Source organism: Anopheles nili, chromosome 2 (assembly GCF_943737925.1).
Source record: "Anopheles nili chromosome 2, idAnoNiliSN_F5_01, whole genome shotgun sequence".
Taxonomy (NCBI): Eukaryota; Metazoa; Arthropoda; class Insecta; order Diptera; family Culicidae; genus Anopheles; species Anopheles nili.
Window position 1 is genome coordinate 60,534,537 of NC_071291.1, and position 27,530 is coordinate 60,562,066.

Here is a 27,530-nt window from a genome sequence, read left to right on the forward strand (position 1 = left end):
GGATGGTTTTGTTTGCTTCATCCCATTTGATTAACGGCTGTGTGCCATTTTCCTCCACGGCGAAACCGATGGTTCCTTTCGCTGGTGTGAGCGGAAAATTAAGCTTTATCACGATAACAACGCAAAAACGAGAGAGCTAGTTTTGAGGGGAACAAAACAAACGGACAGTAGAGTGATAGTGACTTCGATAGCCTTACTATAGGTAGCGATAGGGACGGTAGCTTAACGCTAAAGCTACCACGAGCGTACCCAACGTGCTAGCCACCGTCGTGGACGTTCCCGGACCGGCGTTGGATCCGGTCCCAAAGATCGGGAAATGAATCTCCTCCGGTTCCATCAGCTGCTCGTCATCATCCAGCCCGTTCCCGGGCACGGTATTGATGGTGTTGGTGTTGATCTTGTACCCCGAGTTGCCCCCGTTGACCGTCGTCCCGGCGGCGGACGATGAAGAGGAAGCAGACAGCGAAAAAGGACTCCCGAACGAGCCGGAACCGGCACCGGAGGCGGATGCAGCACCCGCGGACGATCCCATTTGCTTGTGCTTGAGCGTGTAGTTGACGCGAAATACCGCCTCAGCAACGCCTCCTGGTGAGGACACGATGAAGTAGAACGTCCGCGGGACCTTCTCGTGCATGTGCACGTAGGTGAGACGTGCCTCCTTGCAGAATGGTGTCGGTAGATCCTGGAAGGATGTGATGGAGAAAAAGGAATACGAATGGGATAGCATCAGATCGAGATGGTTTCGAGAAGCTCCGTAGCGATGAGGCTTTCAAGTTGATTCGCGAAACTTTCACGTTCGAGGATGATGCGGTCACGTGTATCCTTCACGCGACTGAACCGTGCCATTACGAGATATTGGAGATTGGGTGGAGATTCAGAAGGCAAAAAAAAAATGAGGGATATTTGCCAAATAATCGACTACCCAAAGCAAGGGTAAAGGTCTTTCAGAGGCCCACTATTTTCTGAATTGCATCCCAACGGATGACCATTATGTTGAATATGCTCCTTCATCTCATCATGTCAAGGATGTGCAATTGTTATATTAGAAAGATATCCTTTACTTACGATGAATCCGTACGCCAGTACGTCCGTTCCGTACTGATTTCCGGGCGTGTAGACTCGATCGCCATGCAACCAGCGGGCTGCGTATGCCGGAGGATTGGCACAGAACTCCACCGACAGATGCAACGGTGATCCAGGATACGCGACGGGGGTCGTATTTCGTGCACTTACGCTTGGAGCACCTGGGAAAAAAAAGGGAAAGTTAAATGAAAGCGCTATAAAAAAAAATAAGGAGCTACAATGCATTTTATTTCACTTGTTTAGAGAGTGCATTGAGTACCTATCAACCTGATCCTTCCATGAAAGCCTTCCATGTCCTTTTGTGCCATTAGTTTAGTACAACAAAGTGTGGACATTGTACAGAAGCGTAGAGAAAAAAACCCTCCGTAACCGTTATTCGAATCACGCATGATTTAAAACAAAGCGTTCAATCATCCCCGCGGTATCAGTGCGCGTCTAATTTCAATTAGACGTGACAGTGACGGTTGAATTCGATCATTGCCCTGAGCACTCCATTGCGGGGTCCTTTTTTTTATATTTGCCGGTAACAAAAAAAACCGATGTCACCACCCGATGATCGATTCCATCCAATTGTTTCTTCTAACCCTGGGAGCAAACGAACCGAGAAGAGCGTGTTAGAATTTGATGCAGACGAGTGCAGATTTTTTTGTATGTTTGTTTGTTTGCTTATTCGTTTTTGTTGCATCCCGCGTTTTTCCCCATGTTGAGCACGTTTGCGAGTGGCACCGTGGGGGGAGAAAAAAAAACCGTACAATACCACTTGTCGGTCAACCAAAGCTGTCAAATTCATTTATTCAACAACGGTCATAAATATTCAATTCGCGTTCGGTTTGACACGGTGGTTAACCGCGGGGATGTTTTTTTTTTTTCGCATGCCAATGTGTTCGCGAGAATGAAAAAAACGGGAAAATGGTTTGCGAAAGAAAACGCACCCTGGAAAAAAGCACACCCACACTCACAGCCATCCATGGTGGCGTATACATATGCTGCGTGAAAATTTAATGATCGCGTACGGTAGCAGGTCATAAGTCAATGGCAGCCCTTCACCGGCAGTCTGAAGCAGGACGGTGACGTGACGCGCATTTTCTCGTTGTGCACAAATGCAAGGACATGGCTTTGGTGTGAATATTTAACCGACTTTCGTCGACGAATCAATTGTGAATCCGTTCGCTTTGGAAATTAGTTTAAAGCGCTATCAAACCGAGAGACGATAGCAATCGCTTAGCTGGATGGGAGAGATATTTTATGTTGCTTTTTTTTTCCTTTTAATGCCCCACCAGCTGGTGTCGTGTTATTTTTCAAGATCTACACCTATCTATCGTCGAGAGTCCAGCGCAAACAATGTTTGTTGACGGAAGCCAGGGTTTGGTTGTCGCTCGTTGCGTTTACCATCGGCGATAGCGAAACGCAAACATATCATGTGCCGCACGCGTGGTAAATTCCACAAAGCAACTCGCCACCGTGCAGGGTTTTCTCGGCAAATCTCCCCCACCAAAAAAACAGCCGGCGTGCGCGTAAAATTGTGTCAAAGCAAACACTTCACTGCAACGATTCGATTTTGTCAAATTTGCTCACACAGTCTGTTGTTTGCACGCGCTTTGGAGTGCGAAACCATCGAAGAAAAGAAAAAAAAGGATACCCAGAGTCGAGAGACAGAAAGGACCGCGCCCGACGTGGGGCTTTAGTTTATCTTTTTTTTCAGGGCTTTCATCAAACCACTCGATAGAAAGAGAGTGAGTGAGTGAGTGAATGAGAGTGAAAAAAGCACCCCAAAATCAACACATTAACGGGCGAATGAAATTGTCCGCCTTTCGCACACCACAATACGGTCAAACAATGGTGCACTCGGGGCATTCGGCCACATTCCCGTATTGTACGTATGTATTTGCGTTGGTCAAAAGCCCGCCAGGATGATTTATGCTCTCGTTTGTGTCGTGCATATATGTATTTTTTTTTTTTGGTTCCGTTGCCTTAGCTTGGTGAATTCAATTTTCCTCCCCGATGTTGATTTTACTTTGTGGAATGGAAATTGAATTTCCCAAACACACAAAAGCCTCGGCTACGCACACGCGTGACATGCGTTTTCTTTTTTCCTTTTTTTCCTTGTTGTTGTCGTTATGACGCGTCCTTTTCTATGAATGTCCACCCGCCTCGGGATGCATGAGGACTATTTTCATATGTCCTGCTGGTGCCGCCGGTGCTTACAAATAGTGAATAGAGATCGAGCATATGTGTTGGTTGTCGGTTTTTCCGAGGCGTGTATTTTTTTTTTACGATATTTTATTGAGCTCTCAAAAAAAAAAGAAAAGTGAACCACCACATAATTTACCAACGTTGTGTTGTTGGCGCAAAAAAATTCCCCCCAACCAAAACACGCGAAGAAAACCGGAAAAGCGATCGTCAGGACAACACCCGCGGTGTCCTGGGGCGCCACTCGTCGATGCTTGTCGTGATTTGTAACCGCAAAACTAATTTACCACCAGCCGGCGTGTAAGGAAAGGCCAGTCTGGTACCCAAATCAACGCACATTTGACCGGCAAATACGGAAAATCAGGACTCCATGTCCTGCGCACCGACGCACACATCCTGTTGAATATTTGCACACCAACGCCCTCACGAGGCTCACGAGGCGTGTGACGGCTGGTGAAACAATTCTACGCCAGCACGCGGCTGCAGACGGATGTCAGTCCGAACGAAAAGCGGAATCAGGCACCGGAAATGGTTGCGGCTGCTACAACCACCGGAAGTCAAACGCGGGCGCGTTTTCCTCGACGATGGAACGGCCGCAGCGTAAACAAGCACTGGTTTCGTCCTTTCCCGTTCGTCCTTTCCCTATTCCGGGTTGTTTTGGGTGGAAAATTTCACGCTGATCCATCCCGAGGACTCGTTAACAAAACGACCGATCCTCTCGACCTGGGAGACCTGAGGATTGACTGCCAGAGTTTCAATTATCGTAATGGCGTGAGATTGAACGCGATCGAACGCGTTGCAGGACAGCGGGCGAGACTTTCTGCGCAGTTTCCAAAATAATCGCATCTTAATCGGCTAAAGTTACGCGACTCAAACAATAAGGAAAAGCGCCACCAAAATCAGACGCATCTCGCTGTTTGTTATTGCAAAAATTTCCCAAACCCCCCAAAAACTGCGTCCGAATGGGGTGCCATTTAAAATGGCGCCTCGTGTGGGAGTTGGAAAATTTATTAGCTACGTTCTATTACAGGGGGGGCTTTTATTTTTTGCTTCTTCTTTCCAACACTTCTTCCTTCAGCAGGGATTTGTTTTGCAGATTTCAATTATCGATACGCGCGAATAGAATCGACCATATCGTGAGGTGGGGTAAAATAAATGGCGATCGGTGAATTCGAACGATAGTTCACTTTTATTGCACCCTCTCGGAAAAAAGGCAATTTCGCTGGTTTAGCTGCACAGATTGATCCCTCTTTCGAGACGGAGCGTTTCGAGACGACTCGATAAGTCTTCTCGTTCGCTTACACACAGCAGATCGATCGGAAGCGGCGTGGTTTGTCTACCTTTTGAACCGTGAAGCATTGATAGATTTGTGTAAAAAAAACTTCCAACACGAACGTAATTACACGCTTCAGCTGACCGACGGTTTAGAGAATCGTTTCCTCGCATCGAACATCAACGGCAAGTCGAAAGTAAAAGACGTTTTTTTTCTAACCCACACCCACGGTTTGTCTCATTTCCGTGCCACTGATTGCAAATTGTTGCTATTATTATGAATTATTATTCCACCCGTCAACCGGCGTGGCGTGTTCTTTGCCCATTCTATCAGTCAACCACAAAAAAAAGGATGTGCCGAGGAAGGCATGCTAGCGAATGGAATGAGGACGTAATTTAAGGGAGAGGGCTGAATAATTGGGACATTAATTTTTTAACCGAAGTCAGCTCCGTTGGATTGGTTGTTTGGCGGTGGAATTCCTAATCAACCAACCTTCCGGGGGTACACCAGCCTCTACGAGATCCTTAAACGAAAGGACGACGATGCTGGTGTATCAATATTTGAGCAATTTTGACCGTGATTGATGGAATTTCGCCTCGGAAAATTCCCCGAATCGTCAATGAATAAAAAATGCTCGCATTGGTTGCTATTTTGTCGGCCTCATTGGGGGGTGTCCTTGCGCTCCAGGATACGGCATGCCAGGAAAACCCACAACGCAACGCAACGTACGAAAACCTACCTTTCACCGCGATTGAAACCGTTTGCAGGACCTCGAGCTTCTTGCGATTGCTCGCGTTCTGACCGACGCATTTGTACGTGCCCGCGTCCTGGTAGACGACATCCTTGAGGGAAAACTGCCCCGTCGGGGTGTAGATTCCGGCCCCGAGTCCTTTTAACCGTGCCGTCATTGGATCGAGATGTGACCAACATCCAAGCGAACCTGTGAAGTGTGGGAAATGGAGTGTTAAAAACGTCCTTTTTGGTTGGGGCGTTTTTTTTTTTGGTCCCCCCCGAAACCTGGGTTTTCTCCATTTTCCTGGGTGTGCGCGTACCTTGAGGGCATTGCAGCGTAACGGAACCACCGAGTTCTACCTCCATTTGGCCACCTTTGAAGGAGCTTGAACCGGCTCCTTCGGCACCAGGAACGCCAGAGGGAGCCATTCCGTTGGGTGATCCTCCCGGCGCGGATGCGGCGGATGACAGTGAAATGGAGGCGGACGATGAGGAAGACGCAGAAGAGGAGGATGCGGATGAAGAGGAAGAAGATGAGGACGGTGACATGGGCAGGTCCTGCTCAACTGGTTCCGATGTCACGTCGACGGGTTCATCTGCAAGGATAAAGAGAAAGAGAGAGAGAGAGAAATGTGTGGGTTTTCTTTTTAAATCAATCGCCATTTTCCGGATGCCCGGAAGGATTGGAAATTCAACAGGGAAAAGCTTCAAGGGTTAACACGAAACAACTGCATGGCCAGCGTCTCATTAACGGGCGGGCTGGGCTGTCCAAGTAAATCCTGCGCGTGTGTGAAGCCCGTGTACGAAAGCGGGGAAAATCAATTTCCACCAGAGTGGCTCGAATGGAGCGTCCGAGCGGCGACAAATTGCGCGCTTAATTGGAATGGTTTAATTTATGGTGAGAAAATGATTTGTCGCGGCGTTGCAAATGCACCGCAGATGCATCGCCACGCCAAGTGTCCTTAAAGGGTGGCGGGAAAATCGAACCCGGGAACCCGTCCATTAGGCAGGTTATTAGTTTTTGTGTCGTGGGAAATAAGAAAAGGTTTTGAAGATTGCTTTTTAATTGAGTTGCAGCAACCGTACGGAGACGGAGAAGTGCATGCCAGCGAGAGAGAGAGCGAGAGAGAGTGAGCGAGAAAGAAACAGACGAAGGAAAATGCAGCTACGATGCACACTGATTGACTCGGAAAATGCATTTGCGCTGTTCGTTTTGCAATCGGTTGAAGCAGACGGATTTTACTGAATCTGAGGAGGCCACAAATAGAAACATAAATGAATATTTGGTTTGAGCATTGGAAAACCGCTTATGGGGCTGGATTTATTTTAATGATGCTGCGATCGGAGTAAAAAGGAGCATGGGCAGGATTTAATTTTAAATTTATTCTCTTCGAAAGAAACGTCTGAGCGAACACGCTATATTCGAGAAGTTTGAAAGAAAAAAACAATCATGACCCTTGCTGTACAAAAAAAACATATCTGAAGGCTGCGCAAAAATTTCGCCCAAAATTTACCGTCAAAACGCATTAGTAACAGGAGAGCATGAGCTGAGCAGGTAACAGAAATTTTCGTTCCGCTGAAGTAAACTTCTGAAGCTCGGAACGAAAAAACATTTCTCCTCTGAAGTAAACTTCTGAAGCTCGGAGCGAAAAAACGATCTTCTCCCTCCCCTCCCTGGATACTAAAAAGATCATTTCTCCACTGAAGTAAACTTCTGAAGCTCGGAGCGAAAAAACGATGTCCCCTCTCCCCTCCCTGGATACTAATACGATCAAATTCTCCGCCCAAGTAAACTTCTGAAGCTCGGAGCGAAAAAATGATCTTCTTCCTCCCCTCCCTGGATACTGAAAAAATCATTTCTCCACTGAAGTAAACTTCTGAAGCTCGGAGCGAAAAAACGTTCTTCACCATTCCCTCCCCGGGTACTAATATGATCATTTCTCCACTGAAGTAAACTTCTGAAGCTCGGAGCGAAAAAACAATATTTCTCTGCCCCTTCCTGGATACTAACACGATCAAATTCTCCGCCGAAGTAAACTTCTGAAGCTCGGAGCGAAAAAAAACAGTATTGATTTTTCGCTCCGAGCTTCAGAATTTTACTTAAGCGGAGACTTGATCGTATTAGTATCCATGGTGGGGAGAAGGAATATTGTTTTTTCGTTCCGAGCTTCAGAAGTTTACTTCGGCGGAGAATTTGATCGTATTAGTATCCAGGAAGGGGTGAAGAAATATTGTTTTTTCGCTCCGAGCTTCAGAAGTTTACTTCAGTGGAGAAATGATCTTTTCAGTATCCAGGAAGGGTAGGAGGAAGATCATTTTTTCGCTCCGAGCTTCAGAAGTTTACTTGGGCGGAGAATTTGATCGTATTAGTATCCAGAGAGGGGAGAGGGGACATCGTTTTTTCGCTCCGAGCTTCAGAAGTTTACTTCAGTGGAGAAATGATCTTTTTAGTATCCAGGGAGGGGAGGGAGAAGATCGTTTTTTCGCTCCGAGCTTCAGAAGTTTACTTCAGAGGAGAAATGTTTTTTCGTTCCGAGCTTCAGAAGTTTACTTCAGCGGAACGAAAATTTCTGTTACCTGCTCAGCTCATGCTCTCCTGTTACTAATGCGTTTTGACGGTAAATTTTGGGCGAAATTTCGTGCAGCCTTCCGAAATCATGCTTTCATGAAATTATTAGTTTCAGATATGTTTTTATTGTACAGCGAGGATCATGATATTGTTTTTATTTGATTTTCTCGTAAACAACATTTCTGCTCACTCGCTCGTTTGGCAGAGAAAAAATTCAAATCAATTTCATATTAAATGTTGCTCGTGTTGCATTTATTTACAGTAATATTTCATGCTGTTGTTTTTAGAGAAACTCTGAGCCGTCTGACTACAAGTCTGGCTGCCTCTAAATGCAGCACATGCATTTTGCAATGTAATTTATCATCCATGCAATGTGATAGCAACTGTAAGCAGGTTGTGAAGACATTTTATTTGTAAAACCGATCGAAATTTCCAATACATAAAAGCGTAACATATCAATGCATGATGGCATCAAGCATCCTGGCCAATTGAATCGTTTTTATTCACCATACGTTATTCCTTCCCTTCTATCGCCTCGCCTCGTCGCAGCAAAATTAAAACACACTCCAATCGAAACGAAGAAACAAAAAAAACGCAGCCAATGGAACATGCAAATGGAAAATTGAAACGAAAATTTGTCACAAATGGCATCGAGCAGGAACGAGAGCTGCGCAATCACAACCAAAACCGGCTACTCACATCGCACACTGAGATAGTACCCGATGCTCGAGTACTGGAAGTTGAGATGCCGCGAGGTGCACTTGTACCATCCCGAGTGCTCCCGTCGGATTGCCGAGAAGTTAAGGAAGCCATCGCCCGTCTGCGGAACTGGCGGGTCACCGTCGTCCTTCTGCCAGAGCGGCGTACTTGGTGGGTTGGAATCGACGTCACACTTGAGCGAAACCTCGATGCCTTCCCGGAGCGGATACCCGAACCCGGGCGTCCGCGTGATGGCAAACGATGGTGTGTCTGTGAAGGACGAAAAGGACGAAGACGGGCAAGCAACATGAAAAGAGAGAAAAAAAAAAGATAGAGGTTAGTTTCAAACAGCAAACGCCCCGCAGGACCACGTCACGTCACAGATCAAACGGAACTGCAAGCTCAGGATCGCTGCGACCCGGGCAGGACTAATGAAAAATTCCACTCACACTGCACATCGAGCAGAATCGATGCGTTTTGGCGCACTTTCAGCGTCGGGTGCTCCATGATGCACAGGATGCGAGCGTTGTGATGCACCCGGAAGACGGCCGGAAGCTTCACCTCCGATATTGCACCGCTGTTGATCCTGTACGGTTCCTTATCCTGCGGAATAAAAAAGGCAACAACCGCGAATCAGATGAAAACGCTCGAACCGAACGAAATGGCAAAATGTTTTCCACTCCCAGCTTGCTGTGAAGCGTGCGATTCCTTGGGCTAATTTCCATTTCATTCATCATGCAGGACACCAATCCCCAACGCGATCCTTTCGCAAGCTACTCACCTTATCCTTCTTGATTTCCTGCAGCTCCAGAACGTCGCTGGAAATTTTCTGTGCGTGCCGGTCGATGCCGGGACTGAGCAGGACTTCCCACGTGAGCGTTGGCTTGGGATTGCCGCTCTCACTCACGCACGCCAGCGTCAGCTCGGAGTTTTCCTTCACCGGGATGAACATGTTGCCGGCGTCGAGCCGACGGGAATCGATCAGAAGGTACGGTTCCTTCGGTGGGTCTGCAAAACAGAGAGAGTGGATGCTGAATTTATGTCTCAATCGGAAAGGATTCGCACGCGCCCACATGGGGAGGACGAATAAACGTTGCATGTCTCTGATTGATGGTGGAGATAGATTGTTCGAAACGGTATTTGCTTATCGATTTTGGGCTCCATTCCGGTCTCAAAGCAGCTCGGAAGGATGTATGAAGCTGAGTCAACGACAAAGCACTACCCCGAGTGCGTGCGTAAATGAACGTGTGTTGCGAAAAGTGGGATAACAAAATGGTGAATCAGCAGACATCCGTTCCAGCCGTTCACGTGGCGATAAAAGAAGTTCAAAGAAAATGAAAACAAACAAACCAAGGGAAAGAAAAGAAACGAAAAAAAACAGAAGACTGCAGCTACTTGGAGTTTCCCGAAATTGCTCGCCCTAATTGCAAACGGCTGGTCGTCTGGTGAAACTTTGTCCATCACCGAAAGCTAAAAAAGAAAAAGAACGAACACCGTATCCTTCATCCACCCTGGAGGACGTTCCTTTGGAAGCCTGATTCGCCAACCACCTGGCCGGGACGCAATTAACCAAACCGGGCCGAGCTCAAACTTACCCAAAACGATCAACTTTATCGGCCGACCGTTGAAGAAAAACCCGCGAGCATTTTCCGCCTCACACTGCCACACGCCATCGTCCTCGAGCATCACGTTCGCGATGGTAAGCGCACCGAGCGGTTCCCGCACGAACCGGATGTCGGCGGTGCGTGACTTCTTGTCCATCACGTGCACGATCTGGCCATCCTTGAGCCACACGCTCGAGGTGACATCGGCATCGACCTCACAGTTCAATCGCACCGTCTCGTGCTGGTCGGCGTACACCAACACCACGTTATCCTCCACCACATGGTCGTCCGTTGGTCCTCGGATGATTGGTCTCAATGCCATCGCCTGTGGTTCATCACCCACGAAGCCCTCTACGCCAGGCTCTACACGAGCGACTTCACGAGCCACCTTTCCAGCTAACCGCTGCTGCTGCTGCTGCTGCCGTTCGACCGGTTCGCCACTTGTCTCCGCCAGCAGATCCGGTCCATTGAGAAAGATAATTTGCTCGTCGAAGTTTTCCCGCCCGAAAATGTTCCCGCTCGCGTCAAGCGTCAGGTCGGTACCGAGCGGTGGCAAACGTGCTGGCGTACCACTCGCGTTCCGGTGACCAAGCGCAGGACTAACGTACACGCTGTCGTCGAGCAAATTGAAGCTGTCGATAGCGACGGAACTGGCCGGTTGCGGAACCACCGTTCGTTGAGTCGTCGTGATGGTTCCGGTTCGTAGGTGTTCGATTTTCGTCCCACCGGTTTCACTGGGCGAGCCCAGTTCCGCTTTATGCTGCTGGGGATGCTCATTTTGGATCACATTACGCCCATCGCCATCGGTTGGAGGCGTACTTGGGCTTGGGTAATAACCGGAACTGCCTGCATCTGGGTGTTGTGCTGGCGGTGGACCGGAAGATGGAGAGCTTTCGGCTTCCTTATCCGTTTTCCCGATCGATTCCTTCAGTCGTATCGATCGGCGTCTCAGCAGCGACCTTCGGTGTCGTCGGTAGGCTGGATAGCGATTTTCGCTCGCACCATGTCCTGGCGAACTGCGCGAATGTTCCGGTTGTACGTCCGCATCACGTAACACACCGGCCATACCATCCCGTTCAAACAGCGCCCGCTGTTCGTGAACGTCTTCGAGGGCTATCGCGCTACCAGGTGAATCGCGTTCGTCTTTTGGCAATCCTTCAAAGATGGCCATTGGATCGCTGGTAGCCTCGGGTGGCTCGAAATTTATCCTACGGTTATTATTCACCCTCTGCGCGGATGTCGCATCCTGCCATCGAGGTGGCCACGGTACGAGTGGGTTGGTATCGGAACGAGTCGCGAATGGGAACTGCTGGTCCGGGGCCGTGGCATGTCGTTCCCGTGCCTCACTGTGCCGGTTGTACCGGAGGTTAGCGTGTGAGCTGAACTCGTTGTCATCTAGTATTCGGTGGTACAGATCCTCCAGGTTGCTGCCACCGGTGTTGGGTTGTGTCGGGTTGTTTTCCCCGGTCTCGGCCGTGTTGCCGAGGGCCATCGAAACCGGCACTACGTTTGTCAACGAACCTGAAGCAAAAAGTAATAATAGAAGGAATTAGGCACTGATAAACAGGGGGAAAACACTTATCTGTAAGACAACTAACGCCATCAGAAAATAACACATTGGACAGGCCATTTGGCGAGTGTTTTGACCATGTGGCCGTGGCTGCTTGGATTGAAAATTCAACTTCTGCCATTTTGACAGCTTGAGCTACTATTTTTGACAGCTACATTGCAACACAGTATCGCTCAGAGTGGCTCGATTTGAAGTAAATATTTGAGCTCCATGAAACCATCCGTCTACGGTGTTTGGGAAAATCGAAAATAAATTCCACATAAATTCATTTATAATGTACAGCCCCCTTCCTACTCGACATCCACTGTCAAAGCTTGTTCAATTGTCTGGACAAAATAATTTATCCTCGCGCTCCGTCCAGCGTGTGTGTGTGTGTGCATCACTTGTAAGGCTTGTACGTGGGGGGGAAAACACCAGCCATTTTCCGGGTTTTCATTTACTCCCGCGTTTCCCCCGAAAACGCTACGGGGAGAAGAAAAATGGCCGCTACTAACGGGCAGGAAAATCCGAGAATTACATGTCTAGAAAATGTGTTCTTCTGCCCCGCCACGCGTCCGTTCCCGCCAGAGGCCTTTTTCTTTGCACTGAGAATGTTTTTCTTGCACCAGCCACTGGAAAAGCGCTCGTTCGGTTCGAATACGCCAACACGACGACGACGACGCCGTGCCACTCTCGCAACATAATCTATCAAAAAGAATCACCCAAATGAACAAAGAAAAGGCGTGGCTCTGGTCCAATAAATTCTGCGCTATCTCTCGCTGAGCTGAAGGTTTTTGCAGCACCAGGCAGAACTATCCAGTGGCGGTTTTTGCGACGAACAGCGTACGGCAGAATTATATCCATATCCATCTAACTAAAACCACCCATTTGATAAAACTTTTTTTTTCTCCACACCCGCCCCAAAACCCAAACGGGGATGCTCTCACTTCCGTCTCGAATACGCATTCATAACGTCCCGCTCGAGCAAGTGGGGCAGTTCTTGGTGCAAGAAGCTGAAGCAAAAGAAGGAAGAAGAAGAGGAAGGAAAATACCGGAAAATATTCAGCTCGCTTGTGCCGCCAGAAGCACTTACGGCTCTAAATACCGTGCGTTCTTTCTTGACGCTTTGCAGGAAGACGTCGGGACGAGCGTTTTTCGGGGTGGCGTGGGTGCGTGGAAACTCCAGCAGGCAATGGGCGACGAGTAATGGCGAACAACATTTATGCACGTGTTATATTCTCATGCTACATCGAGCGAGGGTGGCGCTGCCACGGCTAGACGAACAATATTTTATTAGCTTCGCAGTGAAAAACATGTGCGCTGGTTTAAAAAAAAAAATGTGCGCCTGTTTGCTTGAAATGTCGTGCCCCGAGCTCGTGCTCGTACGCGCAAATTGATGCTCAACATAGCTTAAACGCAAAGACAACAGTTTGCCAAATCGAAGGAAATTTGTACATTCTTTAATCGCAACCAGCAGCAGCAGCAGCAGCAGCACCCAAAGCAGTTGAGTTGTGGTACACTGCCGGGTGAATTGTTCGCCATAATTACTCAAAACGTCTGCAAAGTTCCAATTGTTATGACATTTTTTCCAGGAAGCGTATCCTCTTCTCCCTCACCAAAGAGGCTATAAGGTCCTTTTCGACTTTTCCAGCTCCACTGCGGGAGCTTCCCAAAGAACGATCAGCTTCACCATCCAGCAGGACGAAAGTTTTGCTGCCACTTTTGCTTGCGAAGCCGAAGGCGAAAAGAATGATGCGAGCCAAAATCGTTCCAACAGAACAATTTGCTTCCGGGCAACTTTTGTCCCGGGCTGGAGAAAGGAGAGAGAAAGAAAAAAAAAAACGCAGAACAGTGGAAGAAAAGGGCAAAAACAAGAAAAAAAAACGGAAAGGAGAAAGAAAACCCAAAGTAGCCTCACGGTTGTCATAGGGCACATTTGATAGCCGAATGCCCGGACGTGGGGCAAGTTCAAGATTTGTTCTAAGGATGACTTTGGCTTTCTCCGCGCACACTCTCTCTCTCTCTCTCTCTCTCTCTCTCTTTCTCTCTCTCCCTTTTCGAGGACGCCCGGAGGCGAAAGTTTCAATAGAAAGGACGACCCAACTTCTGCCCAAACCGGTTCGCCACCCAGGCCGAGCCCTTCACAAATTTCTGTTACAAATATGTCCATCGGTGGAATTGGACACCTCTTTTTCTTTATCAGCATCTGCTAGTTTCGTTACGGGGTTTGTGTTTTTATAGCATCCTTTCGAGGACAGCGATATCATCGCCGAATTCGCAGCCCGAAAGTCCCGATCATGGAAACCTTTTTTGGGTTTTTTTTTTTTATTTTTGCTTTCGTCCTTAGCAGCGGTTTCGTCCTACTGCTGCTGGTATCCTTTCTCAGCATCTGTCCGGATGCCGGTGTGTGCGTTTTTTTCCACTTTCGCTGCCCTCCCAACTTGCGCCTCCATCGCAAGCTCGTTTTCCCTTGAAGTTTGGTCATCCTTGAAAGAGCATAAAACGGAGGGCGCCTCCGTTCTGCGTAAGGCACCGGCACGAGAGTGTGTTGTATCGAAACGTTTCACCCGGCGGGTCCCGCGGGCTCGAATGGGTCGTAAAAATCGAATCATTTTATTAGAGAGCAGAAGTCAAAAACACTCGTTAATGGTCCCTTTTTTTCCCGTGAGTCAGCAGCCGTCTCGCACGAGTGGCACAGAAGGACGAGCAAGCGGTCCAAGAGGTACTTGAAGCCACGCGGTCGTCTCGTTCGTCCTTATTTCGTGGGCTACTGTGCGTGGGTCACCCCTGTATCGATGGCTGAATGGCCACCGTCTTCCACCCAGGCGAGCCTACGCTCGTACAACCCTCACGAAAGGCCGCAAGATGTCCGGGAACGGGGAAAATGCTGAATTTTTCTTCTCTGATAAGCACAAGATTGCGAGCGTTGCGAGATGATGAAGGCAATGGACGAATGACGATGGTACCCCCCGGGGCGATTATTTTGTAAGAGGCATTTCCCGGTACACGCCCTCGCAGGCTGGAGCGTGGGCCATGACATTAAAAAGGATTATCCGACCGACTAGAGGCCAGATTCAGCGACCCAATTATTTCATTTCGTTATTTACAGACCACCGGCACTGGCCACACTCAATTGACTTTGACACGATTGGATAAAAAAACAAAAATTGCTCAGGACAATTCGCGGCAACATGAACGGCTATTTGGTGCACAGTTAAAGATGTGGGTTTGAGGAAAATTGGCGTAAATTTCGTTCAACAATATTCAATGGAATCACCCACACGCCAGCTCGATATCACGCTGACGATGGAACGAAGCTCGTACTTCCCCGAAGCTCGTTTACAAGCGTACGCAGCTAATAAGCATGTAGTGGAGCGAAACCGAGAAACCGAGGCAACCCCGGTTCAACCTTCTGGCCATCGTGCGGCATTAAGCAACCCCGGTGGAGCATAAAACGCGGGAAAAAATTGCTCCATTTGCTCATTTGTGCGCACAAAACCGACCGGGCAAGAACAATGTAATCTCGGGTAGCAAAACGGACGAAAGGGGAAGGTGAAATTGCAGGACAAAAAAAAGGAAGAAGTTGTAGCATAAAAAAAAAACAAAAATGAAGGGAAAACGATGCTGCACACAATTCACAATGCAAAATGACGTCCAAATGAAACCGTCCCGTGCTCGGTCGGTTGCAGCGATTCAGGCGCAATGAGGCAGCACCGCTCGACTGCGTTGGCTGGCGGCCGGGAAAAGGTAATAAAAAGCGGACCTCTTTTTTCCCCCAACCAGCAAGCTCCAGTGATCCACCCAGATAAGCTCGGGCTCACCCTCTCTCGTGATGCCACTCACCCATCCAGAGAAAAACTGCGAAAGAACCAACCGGTCGTTGTGGGAAAGTTTAATTCTTGTTTTTTTTTTTCTGTGTAGGTGCTTTTGTTCGGGTTCGGGAGTTTTCCCAGCGAACATCACATGCCAAACTCACATCTCCCCCGGAAAAGCCTCACGAAAGGGGATCAACGTGGGATGCAACATTTTTTTTTGGTTGCTCTCTCCCCGGCACTATGCAAAACAGTTAGCGGTGACCGTGGTGTTTCCTCGTGTCCGAGTTTGGCTTGACAATGATTTTTCCTCGGAAATCCACACCGAACTGGTCACTTTTTCAGCCGCCCGTTGGTCGCCAACCATCCGTGCAGCCCTTTTTTTTTGCTGCTTAAATGTGTGCCTGTCCGTTTGGTTATGTTCGAGCATGTTGAAGTCCTTTGTGTGTGGAGTAGTTTTTATTTTTTGTTTCCTTTATTCATCCGTTAGTCCAGTTAAAGCAGGATTAAAACCGAAGTGAAAGGTGCACCACGAGCACCGGTCATTGGGCTGCTCTCGTCGTGGGTGGAAACAGCAGGAGCACAGCGGGAGTGTAATCTGCCGTCCACGCCAGGTTGCGATGTAATGGTGCAATACTGTCCATGGATTTTACATTACCAGCACACCACCCCCCCCCCCCCCACCAGCTTCACTTTCGACCGGTTGCAACGGAAGGATAATTGCAGCCACAGATACTAGCGAGCGCGCGCGCGTTTGCCACGATTACCGGCGCAAGATAACCCCCGAGAAACGTTCGGGGAATTGCATCCTTTTCAGCGTCGCTTAAGCGTTTTTCCCGTGCATTGTTGCTGTAAATAATGAAATGAAAATGCAATAAAGGCGAAAAGACAGAGAGAGCGAGAGAAAGATCGAGCTTTCGCGAGCGTGTGGACAAAAGTCGCAAAGCAGTTGGGGAAACTGAACGCAACACAAAGCCATCATTTCGGATATCGCCAAGGTGGCGTTTGGAAAGGAAAACGTCGGCGGGGTCCATTTTATTTCCCGCCGATATTTACAGAACAATTATAACTTATGCCGGCGCGGAACGGAATGCATCCGGGACGATGGTTATTGTCTCTGCGACGGTGCCATTAGAAGCACGCCCATAAAAGCTGAACATAAACACATGTTTATGTAATGGCAGGGTGATCTGTAGAAAAAACATCCCCTAAAAGAAGAGTGCGATTTTTTTTTCATTTTGGCACGCAAAACCCTCATACGCTCGTCTGCGGAAAATGCTTGCCCAAAAAAAAAACAGGTTCCGTCTACTCCCCAGACAGGGGTGCTGAAAATGAGATTCAGCAATAATAATCAGACCTGATGAAGTGGAAGCCTAGGTGAAGTTATTTAAAAAGGTTCCCGGCTCCCCCGGGGCTCCCGAGCGCTCATTCGATTACCGGTGTTTCTCTTTTATTAATACTTTTCATCAGCGCACACGTAACCGGTTCGGCGGGTGCTTGCAAAAAGGACTCCACTCCCGCAGCGATCGGTCGACCGGAAGATAAATGTTTGATAAGATCCCGTCGGAATCTAATTTACGCCCCTGCGAGAAGCACGACCTTACGTTGGTGCCCTTTGCTGTTTTTTTTTCTTTCTTCTGCCCTCTGCCATTGCCCGCGGAAAGCAAACGCTCCATTTGATGAACCCGCAGCGCCGCAACGTGGCAAAGAAAAAGGAAAACCAAGCACACGGAAGGAGTCGCGATGGAGTGTCGTTTTTGCCGCAAATTTTACGCGCTGCTACTCGCTTTTTTTTCCTTCTTTTCGTCGGTTTCTCGGTACTCCCGTACGAGACTTTCGTCAGTTTTCCCCATGCATGCGTCGTGCTAAGGAAGGTAGCTGGGAATAGCGTGGCATGGAAGATGTTTTCCCGATCTTCGTTTTTCCTCCCTCACTGCGGTGTTCAGTTCATTTGCTCGCAGTTCAAACTAATTCCATCGCTGCGAGGAAACGGTCGGGCGTTCTCACTTTTCCACCTTCCACCAGCACGGATGGGGCGTCGAGGAAGAAAAGCTCCCTCGCACGAGCTAGCAAACCCAACCTGCGACCTGGGAAGGCGCGCACGCGGTCGGAAAATGCTCCACGAGGGGCGCAAAACTTACGCGAAGGAATTCACGCGAGCGGGAAATAAAAACGTTTTCGCACACGAAACGCTCAACCGTTCAACTGGCGGCTTGATGGCGCAGTTCGCAGTTCGCTTTTGCGTTCCGCCGGCCACTGAATGTTCATTAGGCGATAAAATAATAATAAACTTTACATGAAGCGCCCCACGTGATTGCCACGCAAATCGGAAAGAAGGGCTTTTGGCTGTTTTTCTTGACGATGAGACTGTTTCCTTCGCGAGCGGTTATGTTGCGAGCGCACGAAACACCGTGAAGGTGACCGAAAAGGGTTTGGGAAATGGAACCAACGGCGAAAGCAGGCTTTTGGGTTGTCTTTTTACTAGGAGCGTAACGGCGAAACGATGGGAAATGGAACTATTTCGGTGGAAATCATAGGCCTCTCCGATAGAGCTTTTGCCAAACGGCTGTTCTTTTTGATTTATTGTGAGATTCACTGCACATTTAACGCACAAAAGTCATGCAAAAAGCAAGGATAAAGCTTTAAACATTCCCCCAAAATGGCGTCCATTGAAGTAAGCTCCCGGGTCACTGCCTACTGCGATCGACCGCTCGTTCGCAGGTTGACAGGACGCCATGTTTACCCGTGAAAAAAAAAACAATCCCTCATTAAACATGGCGTTCGTCTGGTGCTCAGAAGCCCACCATCCACCGTCACCAGACAGCTGCACCAGGTACGCTTGCCGATGAGCTTGTCGATGGTAATAATGTTATTGATTGCACTCCCGCATCCATCGGTTACCATTGTTTGCACTTAGAAGGACGCTCGAAGCGAAACGCAGCCAGTCTTACGCAACCCACACTAATGACCGGCGATGACAGACGTCAGAAGGGAGCAACGGAGCAAAAAAAATAGAAAAAGAAAGCAACATAACAGAAGCGCCGAAAAGTAAATAGCAGAAGAAGCAAACAGAGAGAAAGAAAAGTACAAGTCCCACCCGTCCGTCGGAAGTCCCTCGGTCGAGAGAAATGACAAAAGTGTGCGCCTGACAGTTCCTTGGGCGAAAGTAATTGATGATGCGCCACCCACTGTCACCCCCGTACGGTGCGGGTGGAGATGGTGGACGCATAATCATACCCCGGGACGCCGGATGGCCGGTGTCGGGAAAGCTGTGCCGTGCGCGCGCGTGCTACACGTCCACGGTTCGCTCATAATGATGCCGCCTGGAACGGGCAATGGCAGCGCGCTCGGCAAAACGGCTTGGCACGCGCAAAAGTCGACCAAGGGTGAGTCCGTGTCACTGTCGGTAGAGCTCATGGCCTGTTGGAGTGGGAGTAGGGGATTGGTTGGGTGGAAAAACTCGGCACAGATATCATTCGCAGCCGGCCCTGATGGCGGGAGGATTCGAATGGGACGACTCGAGCCCGCCCGTTGACGTCAGCTGAAGGATAATTCAGTTCGCGTCCCGCCATCGGCAAGGACAGCAAGGTCAACTCGGGGCGAGCGAGGGCGAAAAACGTCCTCATCTTTTGGGTGAAGCGACGATGTACGCTTGTGGTGGGTGGGAGTGATTTATGGGTGCAAGATGCGGGCGAAAATCCGAAATCCAAACGCGAATGCGACACTTCGTCGATATGAATCATTAAAATTAATGACTTTTCATCGATACATCTTGCGGGATTAGTGGGCGCGTGCGGTGGGAGGTGAGCAGGAATTCTGTGGATGTGAGGCGTTGTAAGCGAGCTCGATTACGAAAGGACACGCTGATGTCGCCGTTCGTTAAGGTGTTGTCCGCTGGAATTCGAGCCGACTGTCCGGCGCATCTTTCGGGCACGGTATCAAGCGAGATAAAAATACACAAAAATGTCTCAAGGATTCTGAGAAACGATAGGGTTCAAATAAAGGGGGAATCGTATTTGCATACATTCAGGATGCTCACGAGCTGGTTTAACTTTCGGTTCGATAGTTCACGACACCGCTCGTGTTCGCACATAAAGATCATTTTACGCTCGTTTCAGCAAACACGATGAATCGTCACATTTTCATACATCATGCTCTCGAGGAGTCTGGACAATGTGGGTGGAAAACCCGGAGAAAAGCGTCGATCACACACACACACACACACACACACAAACAAACAGCGGCAATTGGACGCGCAAAAGCAGCTTCCAACAGGATGCGAATCGAACGACCGCCGGAATCGTGGGACGCGTGTTGTTGCGTGTCGGGGACTGAATTTATTGAAAGTTATGCACATAAAATAAACACACATTTTGCCCCGACCCCCTGCGGTCACCCACCCACGCGCCCGTTCATCCCCAGGAGTCACCGAGACCGTATCGACGTTGCTTTCCTTTTTATAAATATACATATTTGAGTGGCACGCGGCCACGCGAAGTCGACGAAAAACGCTTCGCCCTCTTGCGCGTCGTTACCATAGCAACCGGTAACGTCGGGTAACGCCCATCATGGCGTGCGGGTTTTTTTTTTCTGCACGCATTACGAGCGCGTTGATGACGTGCACACGTGTCCTTCCTTGTGCCCCGACGGGAGTCCCTTCCGGCTACGTTTACGAGGGGACAAATTTTGACAGATGCTTCAAGCTCACATTCGCCGGAATGTGACTTCCCGGCGCAAGAGAAAACCCGCGGGCATTGGCATTCGCTGGGCCACCCCCTTTTTAACTTATCCTTCGATCGATTGAGTTTGTGCGAAACCGCGACACAATTTCGTGGTCGTTCCGATCCACCCGGTGAGTCGTTTTCCACGGCGCTCATCAAATGCTTTTCCGTTTCGAAAGCGAGGATGCGAGTGAGAAACTCCCTGTCTCGCGGCTCTGTGGCTGAGAAAATAAAAAGCAGCAACGCCGACAGAGAAAAATAGACTGCTTTGAAATGCAAATTGCAGCAAACGGTACCCGGGAATAGAGCCGGGCGTTTAGCTGCGGCTGGTCGTGTCCTTTTTTTTCGTGTGTGTGTGTGTGTGTGAGTTTTGTGCTTCTTTTCCTGCTCACTCAGGACCCGCATCGGGGACCAGCATCGTACGCCACGTAATTGCTGTCGTACGTCTTCCTTTTGGGTCGGAAATTGAGGAGGGAGTGTGGAAAATGTTTTCCACCCACCGGCTTCCTTCTTTCTTTTTCTTTTGTGTTGCTTTTTCCCAATTCGGAGAAAGTTTCGACACCGGTTCCTGTAGCCGCTGTTACACCCAAGTCACCAGTCAGTTTGTTTGATGTCCTGAAACTAATTTTCCCCACTCACCCACCACCCACACACTAACAGATGGTTCTGCGCGAGGGCGCGTTCGATCCACGCGCAAAGATCCCCCCCGAAATGACACTCCAAGCGAAGAGCAAACAGTCGTGCGCTATTTACTTATCGTTCCAGATTTGCCACCCCAAACCCGACATCACCACCCACTCAGGGTGGACTGCCAAGCTCGCGTGAACAACGCACCACAACAACAACGTTTGCTCGTGTTTATTCCTCCAATCAATCCACCAGTTTGATTGCGAAAAGGAAATAAACAGCGCAAACATCGCAGCATCTGCGGCTGACGATTGGATTGCTTCGTGCCGTGTCGCTTTACTGTCCCTGGCGGTTCTTTGTCACTGTCTGGTCGCGTCCTGCACCGCGTCCTTTTTTCTTTTTTGCTGTACCGTCAGTTTTATTCTCCTTTGCTCCCGTTCCGGTTTCCCGGTTGCATCTTCCGACGATGGCGGCGAATCATTGCTGACGAAACACTTTGGCGTTTCGGGCAGTCGGGTGGGACGTGACGTGTGGCCGCAAGGACGCGCTTGCCAAGCTTGTGCTCGTTAATGTCGCACGGAACTAACGAACCGTCTTACTTACCAGCCAGCCATCGGCAGCTAACAATGAGCACAATGAGCCACCGAAGGGGGCCAGCTCTGTTTGTTTACGTGGCGGTGCTCAGATGCTTCGGTGGAGTTACGAGCGAGTTTTTGCAGCGTTTTTTTTGCTTTCCTCTCCACTGGTGAGTTCGGAAAAACTGCAAGCTGTTCACGAGCTGTGGCGTTTGATTGTCGCCACGCCGCTGGATGATTTTTCCGACAAAGGTGTAGTTTTCGCAGGTTAAATTGAAGGCAACTCAGAGAAAAAAAACACATCCCGCTTCAATCAGGACGATCGGATTGAAGTAACGGTAGGCGGTGGTTTTTAAACCGCGCGTGGGTGGGTTTTTCCACGCGGCCAATCGCAACCATCTGGCCGATCTTGAAACTAAGCCCCTGGAAAAAGGGCCCATAAAGCTTATCCCAACTCGCTGTTCGCTCCACCAAAATCCCATCAATGTCGGGTGACGCACGGTGGCGTTTCGATGGCGTTCCCCATCACCGACAAATGCTCAACCGATTCGTCACGCTCGGTGGACCCTTCCGTCAAATTGGTTCCGAATTAAATCATCCTACTCGAGGATGAATCCCTTTCCAAAAGCGCCGAGAGTCGCTTCAAGTGGGTAGCCCTGGGGAACTCGACTGTGGCACAAAAAAGGACACCCTTCCAACTGTCGAGTGGTGAACCAACAAAAACCCCTCTAGTCCTTTGGGTGCTTGGGTCCCGGTGCTGCGAACAATCATTTGACACTCATTAACCCACCCGATAAGCGGGCTTCTAGCTACGGTTTTCGAGAGGAAACCCAGCGTACGAACCGCACTGGACTGGAGCACATGCCGGGTTCGGCTTCAGGAATTAGTCACAATTCGTACCGCTCGCAATGTGGAATCGATTCCCGATGGACGATCGAGGCCCCGTTCCCACGTGGCACCGTGGTCCCGGTGGAACAAACGTCAGACGTATAAGCCGTCGTCGTCGTGGAATTATAGCAAGAAGCCCGGAAGCAACGACCTGCCGGAACAAATGAATTAATCCCGCTGAGTGGGCCTCTCGAAGGAAATGCTTCATCCAAACTGCAGCCTGGGAGAGAGAGAACAGCCCGTCTTTGTGTGTAGTTTTGTCTTTGTGTCTTGTGTCATGCCACGAAATAAAAATTCACCCTCAATTTAAGGGTTTCCATTCATTGGCTCTCATCACACCAGGTGCCCGTACATCGTCGTTTAATCGGGTTAATTTCCGTCGACGGCGGAAAAACTGCTGGTACTTTGCGACAGGCGTGCCTTAGGGCTAGCGTAATAATCAATCAGCTAAATGTGCTAATCCGCGTCTATCGCACGCAGGGGATTCAATAAAGGAGAGTCTTCTTAAACGCACGGATCAGGGAAAAAAGGACGAGAACTCCGCGATTCCCTCCTCGAAGCTAGAGAACCCGGAGACCCGTACCCTGCACCAATGCTGACCTGAATTCTAACTAGCTGGCGATTGTGATGGTGACACACACACACCCACACGCGCGTGCATACCACGACCCTTTCCAATCCTTAAACGGAGGTTTGCCAACCCGACGGCACCCGGCACAAGGGACACCGACACCGGCTTGGGATTTCGATTTAGTCGTCAAATATCCTCAAGGTATTTGTTTAAATCCTTTTCTCCTCGACTCGACGCAAAAACCCCCCGCCCAGGACGACACGCCGGTGCTGGTCCGGAACCGGACGCAGACAATGGAGGCGCCTACGGGGCCTAGCCGGGTTTTTGCAAGTGGAACCGCTACCTTGGGCACGGATGAGCCGGCATGAAACCCGGCAATCTGCTTCCAGCACCGGTAGCACTCTTGATTGGATCCCGGCTGGGGTTCCCGGAGCACCCAGAGAGAGAGAGAAAGCGAGATATTTAAACGCAAACGGTACATCATTTTCGTCCCTCAAGCCATCACGCGGGGTGTTGGGGTCGACTGATGGGGGGGCTTTTTTCATAAATACTAAATGCGAACCCGGTGCCCGAGTATTATCGGCCAATTCGGGAAACGGTGGATGGGGACTGTAATTATTCCATCTAAAACATGCCCGCCGGCGGGATTCATACTCGGTGTCGAGTGTCTCGATGTCTCTCTCTCTCTCTCTCTCTCTTTTTTGTCTGTGTTGCGTTTGTTGCGACCCGGGGAATTGGCTCGCTTCCGCCGGTGTTTGGAAATGAACTAGATTGGCAGCGTGTTCTGGCTCATCGAGACCAACGACGACGACGACGGCATATAATCGGAATCGAAGAGGCTTTGAAGACGGCAAGACCGATTGCCCCCGGGGAATGGCGCGTTCATTCCAAACGAATGGGGGTGAGTTTGAGTGGGATGGATACAACGAACGAAGAAACAAAAAATAAGACTACCTCTCGAGTGGGCATTTGTGGAGGTGGGGGTGATTCATTTTCCTTTTTTTTTTGTTGCTTGTTTCTCCTTTCATCCCCAGCAACGCAATTCACGGTGACGTTGAGTGTGATTTAGTAGCTCGAGGGCGTAAAACAGACCCCCAATCTATGGCTAATCTATGGTGTCGTTCACGGGATGTGTCCTTCCAAGTGAGCGAGAGAGAGAGAAAGAGAGCAAAAAAAAGGATACTCCTTCCCTGAGGGAAATTCAAGTGCTCAAGAAGAAGCCACAGCTATTTAGCGGAATGTGTGTAACGCAGTAGATAAGAAAATGTGTATCGATGGGGCAAAAAAGCAGGACGAAAGCCGGGATCAAACGGAGAAAAACAAATTGATTTATAAGCTTGATGAACACACTCAAGCCTGAAGAGACATGATGACAGCGAGCTGCCCTCAATTGGGTTTCGCGATAAGTGTACCAGCCGTGGTAGGCCATGGTTTTTCATATCGGCGGGTTTTCCCACACTCGCTTCCCCAATCGGGCTACTTTGATCTCGTTGAACGCGACCAGCTTGCAGGGCAACTGACAACCACCACCGGTTATCGGTTGAGAGAGGTAAATAAAAGCAGAAACAAAACGAAAATAAAAAAAAAAAACCGAATCCATCGATAGCTTTCGGGCGCTCGTTTGTCACTTTAGTGATGGGGAAGCCTAAGAAGGACGAAAGAAAAAAAAACACAACATCCTTCGCCCCAAACACCACATGGCCGTAAGAAATTCGCAAGGACACATTAGGCCGCGCGAATTTGAGCAGTCTGTCTTACGGTGGCTTTTTGCTTCCCCGCAGATGAGCGAAATGACTCACATTTTTGCAGGAAAATGCAGCATCAAGCAAGCACTCACACACAAAAAAGGAAAAAACGAGGACAAGAACGAAGCCCTCTTTTTCTTCGCTTATGCGAACGATAAGCGACAAAAACGGAAAAGCGCACCGTCTTCCGAACGACAGCGATACCAATCTGAAGCGGTATCGTTACTTTTGCCCTGGTTTTTATTCCCCCGAGAGCAGCAGCAGCAGCAGCTGGAAACGGAAAGAAAGCGGAAACCCGGTCGCGTTCCTTAACGATCGCGTTCGTCCTTGCGTTGGCCTCCGGCGGCAGGACGACGTACGGTTTTTTTCCTCGTAAGCCACGCAATTCGCAAAATGTTTCGGGCCGCTTTTTCATTCGATTATCCTTCCCATCACACTCGGCGCACGGCAACGCCAATAAACACACCGACTTGCCACTGCCGAATGTCACCGGGTGGTGTCCTTTCTCCGTTTTTCTCACTCACCAGAAGGACGAGCGACAGCAACGAATGGGGCTCTGGTGGAAGCGAAAGCGATGCCGGGAAAGCGTAAAGTAAGCGCACGGCATAATAAAAGAAGACAAAGTACGGGGAGACGCTCTTTCGGATAAATGAAGCGATTTGAATTTATTCATTTTTAGATTATGCTCCGAGTTCGGTCGCCCCCTCGTCCAGTTTGTGCCCGCCTTAAGTCTTATCGAGCGAGTGCCGAGTGCGACGTACCATCATCAGTATTCTGCGCCCGGCCCCTTCGTGGGCGTGCGAGGGTGAGCCCGAGCTCTGATGGAATGTTATTGCTTCCTTTGTTTCCTTCTTTGTCCTGGGGCCGGGGCCGGGTTTTGGGCTTGGGGACGCGAGCACTAGCATTTTCCTCGGATGGTGATGACGCAAAGCGTGGGCGGCCACGGGTGGGTGGGTTTTTCATGTGGAGATGAAAATTTATTTCACCAAGTCGACTGTGTTTTCTATGCATGCTGCTGCTTCTGGTGGTGGAGGTGATGTTGCTGCCGGTAGATGATTGCAATCGATAGCAGCCCTCGCCGAAAGGAAGAGGTCGTGCTGGCCCCAGCCCCATCCCAGTTAGCGGAAGTTAGCTCCCTTGGCCCCCCCTTTAAGCCCACGGGGACATTCGGTCTGCAAGGACGAAAATGCACCACTTCCGGGTGGGCACAGGCGGGAGGCGATTTTATTACATTTCATGTTTTTTAGGATTAAAATACGGCGAAAAAATGCCACCGTAAAGGCAAGCGGCACGCATTAGACGCTCGGTGAAAGGCAATCTCGTCTGTTCCATAAATTGAACCGCACCAGCCAGGGGGGCTGGGTGTTGACAAAAAGGAGCGCTTTAAAGTGGTCGAAAGTCGGTTTATTCATTTCAAAAAGCACCAACATTAAAGATCCTGCCAAACGAGCACCGCTTCGATGGCACCGCTTTGTGGGTGGTTAAATTTGTTGGAATGGAATATTAATTCCATCCCTTATCGCTTCTCGAAAAAGGCGAAAGCCCATCCACCGACGCTGACAGTGTCGCACTTGATTTAGTGCCACTATCGCCGCTCTCAAAAACTACCACGCGCCGTCCTTGCAGCAGGGGATGGATGCGTTACTTTCGCAATTACTCTTGCCCCGAAGGCGCCCGGGAATCGACTCCAGAAGCCACTGGCGTCCTTAGCGCTTTGCCTTTTAGTGGTGGCCTTGGCCGTCAGTCTCGCAGTGTCAGGGCAGGGCCCGCATATTAGAACGAACTAACGAGAGCTCGCATAACCGACCCCAACTCCGGGTGGGTATAATATCTTCGCGCGTCGATGATGGAGGAATTTTTAAATTTTCCACGGCGTCGCTGATGGCGCTGCAGCTCGTTTCTTCGAGACGCGAAAACCCCACGGACGCCCCCGCACACAGGATGCTCGTAAAAAGAGGAGAGTGCCTTGGAGGGAAAGAGATGCGAGAGAGCCAAAAGAAGGAAAAAAAAATGAAGCAGTAACGAAAGAAATGGGTCGAAACGCGATAGCGCAAACATTAAGCCACTATGTGCCTGGGCCGCTGTGTGGAGCCTGGCCGACCTTGCCGAGGACGAACCGGGCAGGCGCAAACGAGCACGCTCACATTCATACTAATGACGCCATAAATCAACCTGCGTCTGGTTGAGGATGTAATTTAGATAACTCCAAGGCTTGTCCTTATTTTGCTCCTTCTCCGTGTCGCAGGACTAACTCAGCGCTTCCTTCCGTGTGCGGTTTTTTTCTTTCGCTTCTTTCGCTGTTGTGTCCGCTTCTCGCGCTCATCCATCGCGCGCAGGCCGGGTCCGGGTTAGTTGCAGGCACTCCAGAGATATGAGCATTCACGCAAGCAAAGCGTGCTGGTTGAATTAGGTCGTACTTGAGGGTGTACCAGAAGTGGGAGACAGGATGAAGAAGAAAAAAAAACACCCCGACACACTCAAACGGAATAACAAATTCAGCTATGAGGCAAATTTACGCGAGGAAAATTCAAAACAAACTGATGCGGGTTTTTTTCTCGCCCCCTATGGAAATTACTTCCGACACATGGGGCGAAAAAAAAAACTAGTTTTGATGATTTTTTTTTCATCACAATCATGTAAACAATTCCTTGGGATGACATCAAAAATGATGGATTTTATTATCAGTAGAGTTGTAAACACCGGGTCAACGGCCCTGCTGGTTTGTTAATCTGCGCCTTTAACACACGACGGAAGATCCTTGCATTATCCTTACCCCCTCTCTGTACGCACCCGAACAATACTGATCGATAACGAGCTCGTTTGGTCGTTGGGACGTTCGAAAAAGGGGCTGTGTTTCATGAATTGCTCGTCCCCGAAATTATAACCCAAGTG

General features: G+C 49.4%; 1 protein-coding gene across 1 annotated transcript in view; it reads right to left on the bottom strand.

The window, feature by feature from the left end:
• Positions 1-196: 196 nt before the first annotated feature.
• Positions 197-27,530, bottom strand: part of LOC128727289 (uncharacterized) — a 35,081-nt gene continuing 7,747 nt past the window's right edge. The window contains exons 2-9 of the mRNA XM_053821186.1: positions 10,142-11,671; positions 9,328-9,554; positions 8,996-9,149; positions 8,547-8,816; positions 5,599-5,874; positions 5,286-5,486; positions 1,066-1,244; positions 197-682 (exon numbers count right to left, since the gene is read on the bottom strand). Of these exons, the coding sequence (XP_053677161.1) occupies positions 197-682; positions 1,066-1,244; positions 5,286-5,486; positions 5,599-5,874; positions 8,547-8,816; positions 8,996-9,149; positions 9,328-9,554; positions 10,142-11,671 (3,323 nt within the window). The remainder of the gene's footprint in view (positions 683-1,065; positions 1,245-5,285; positions 5,487-5,598; positions 5,875-8,546; positions 8,817-8,995; positions 9,150-9,327; positions 9,555-10,141; positions 11,672-27,530) is intronic.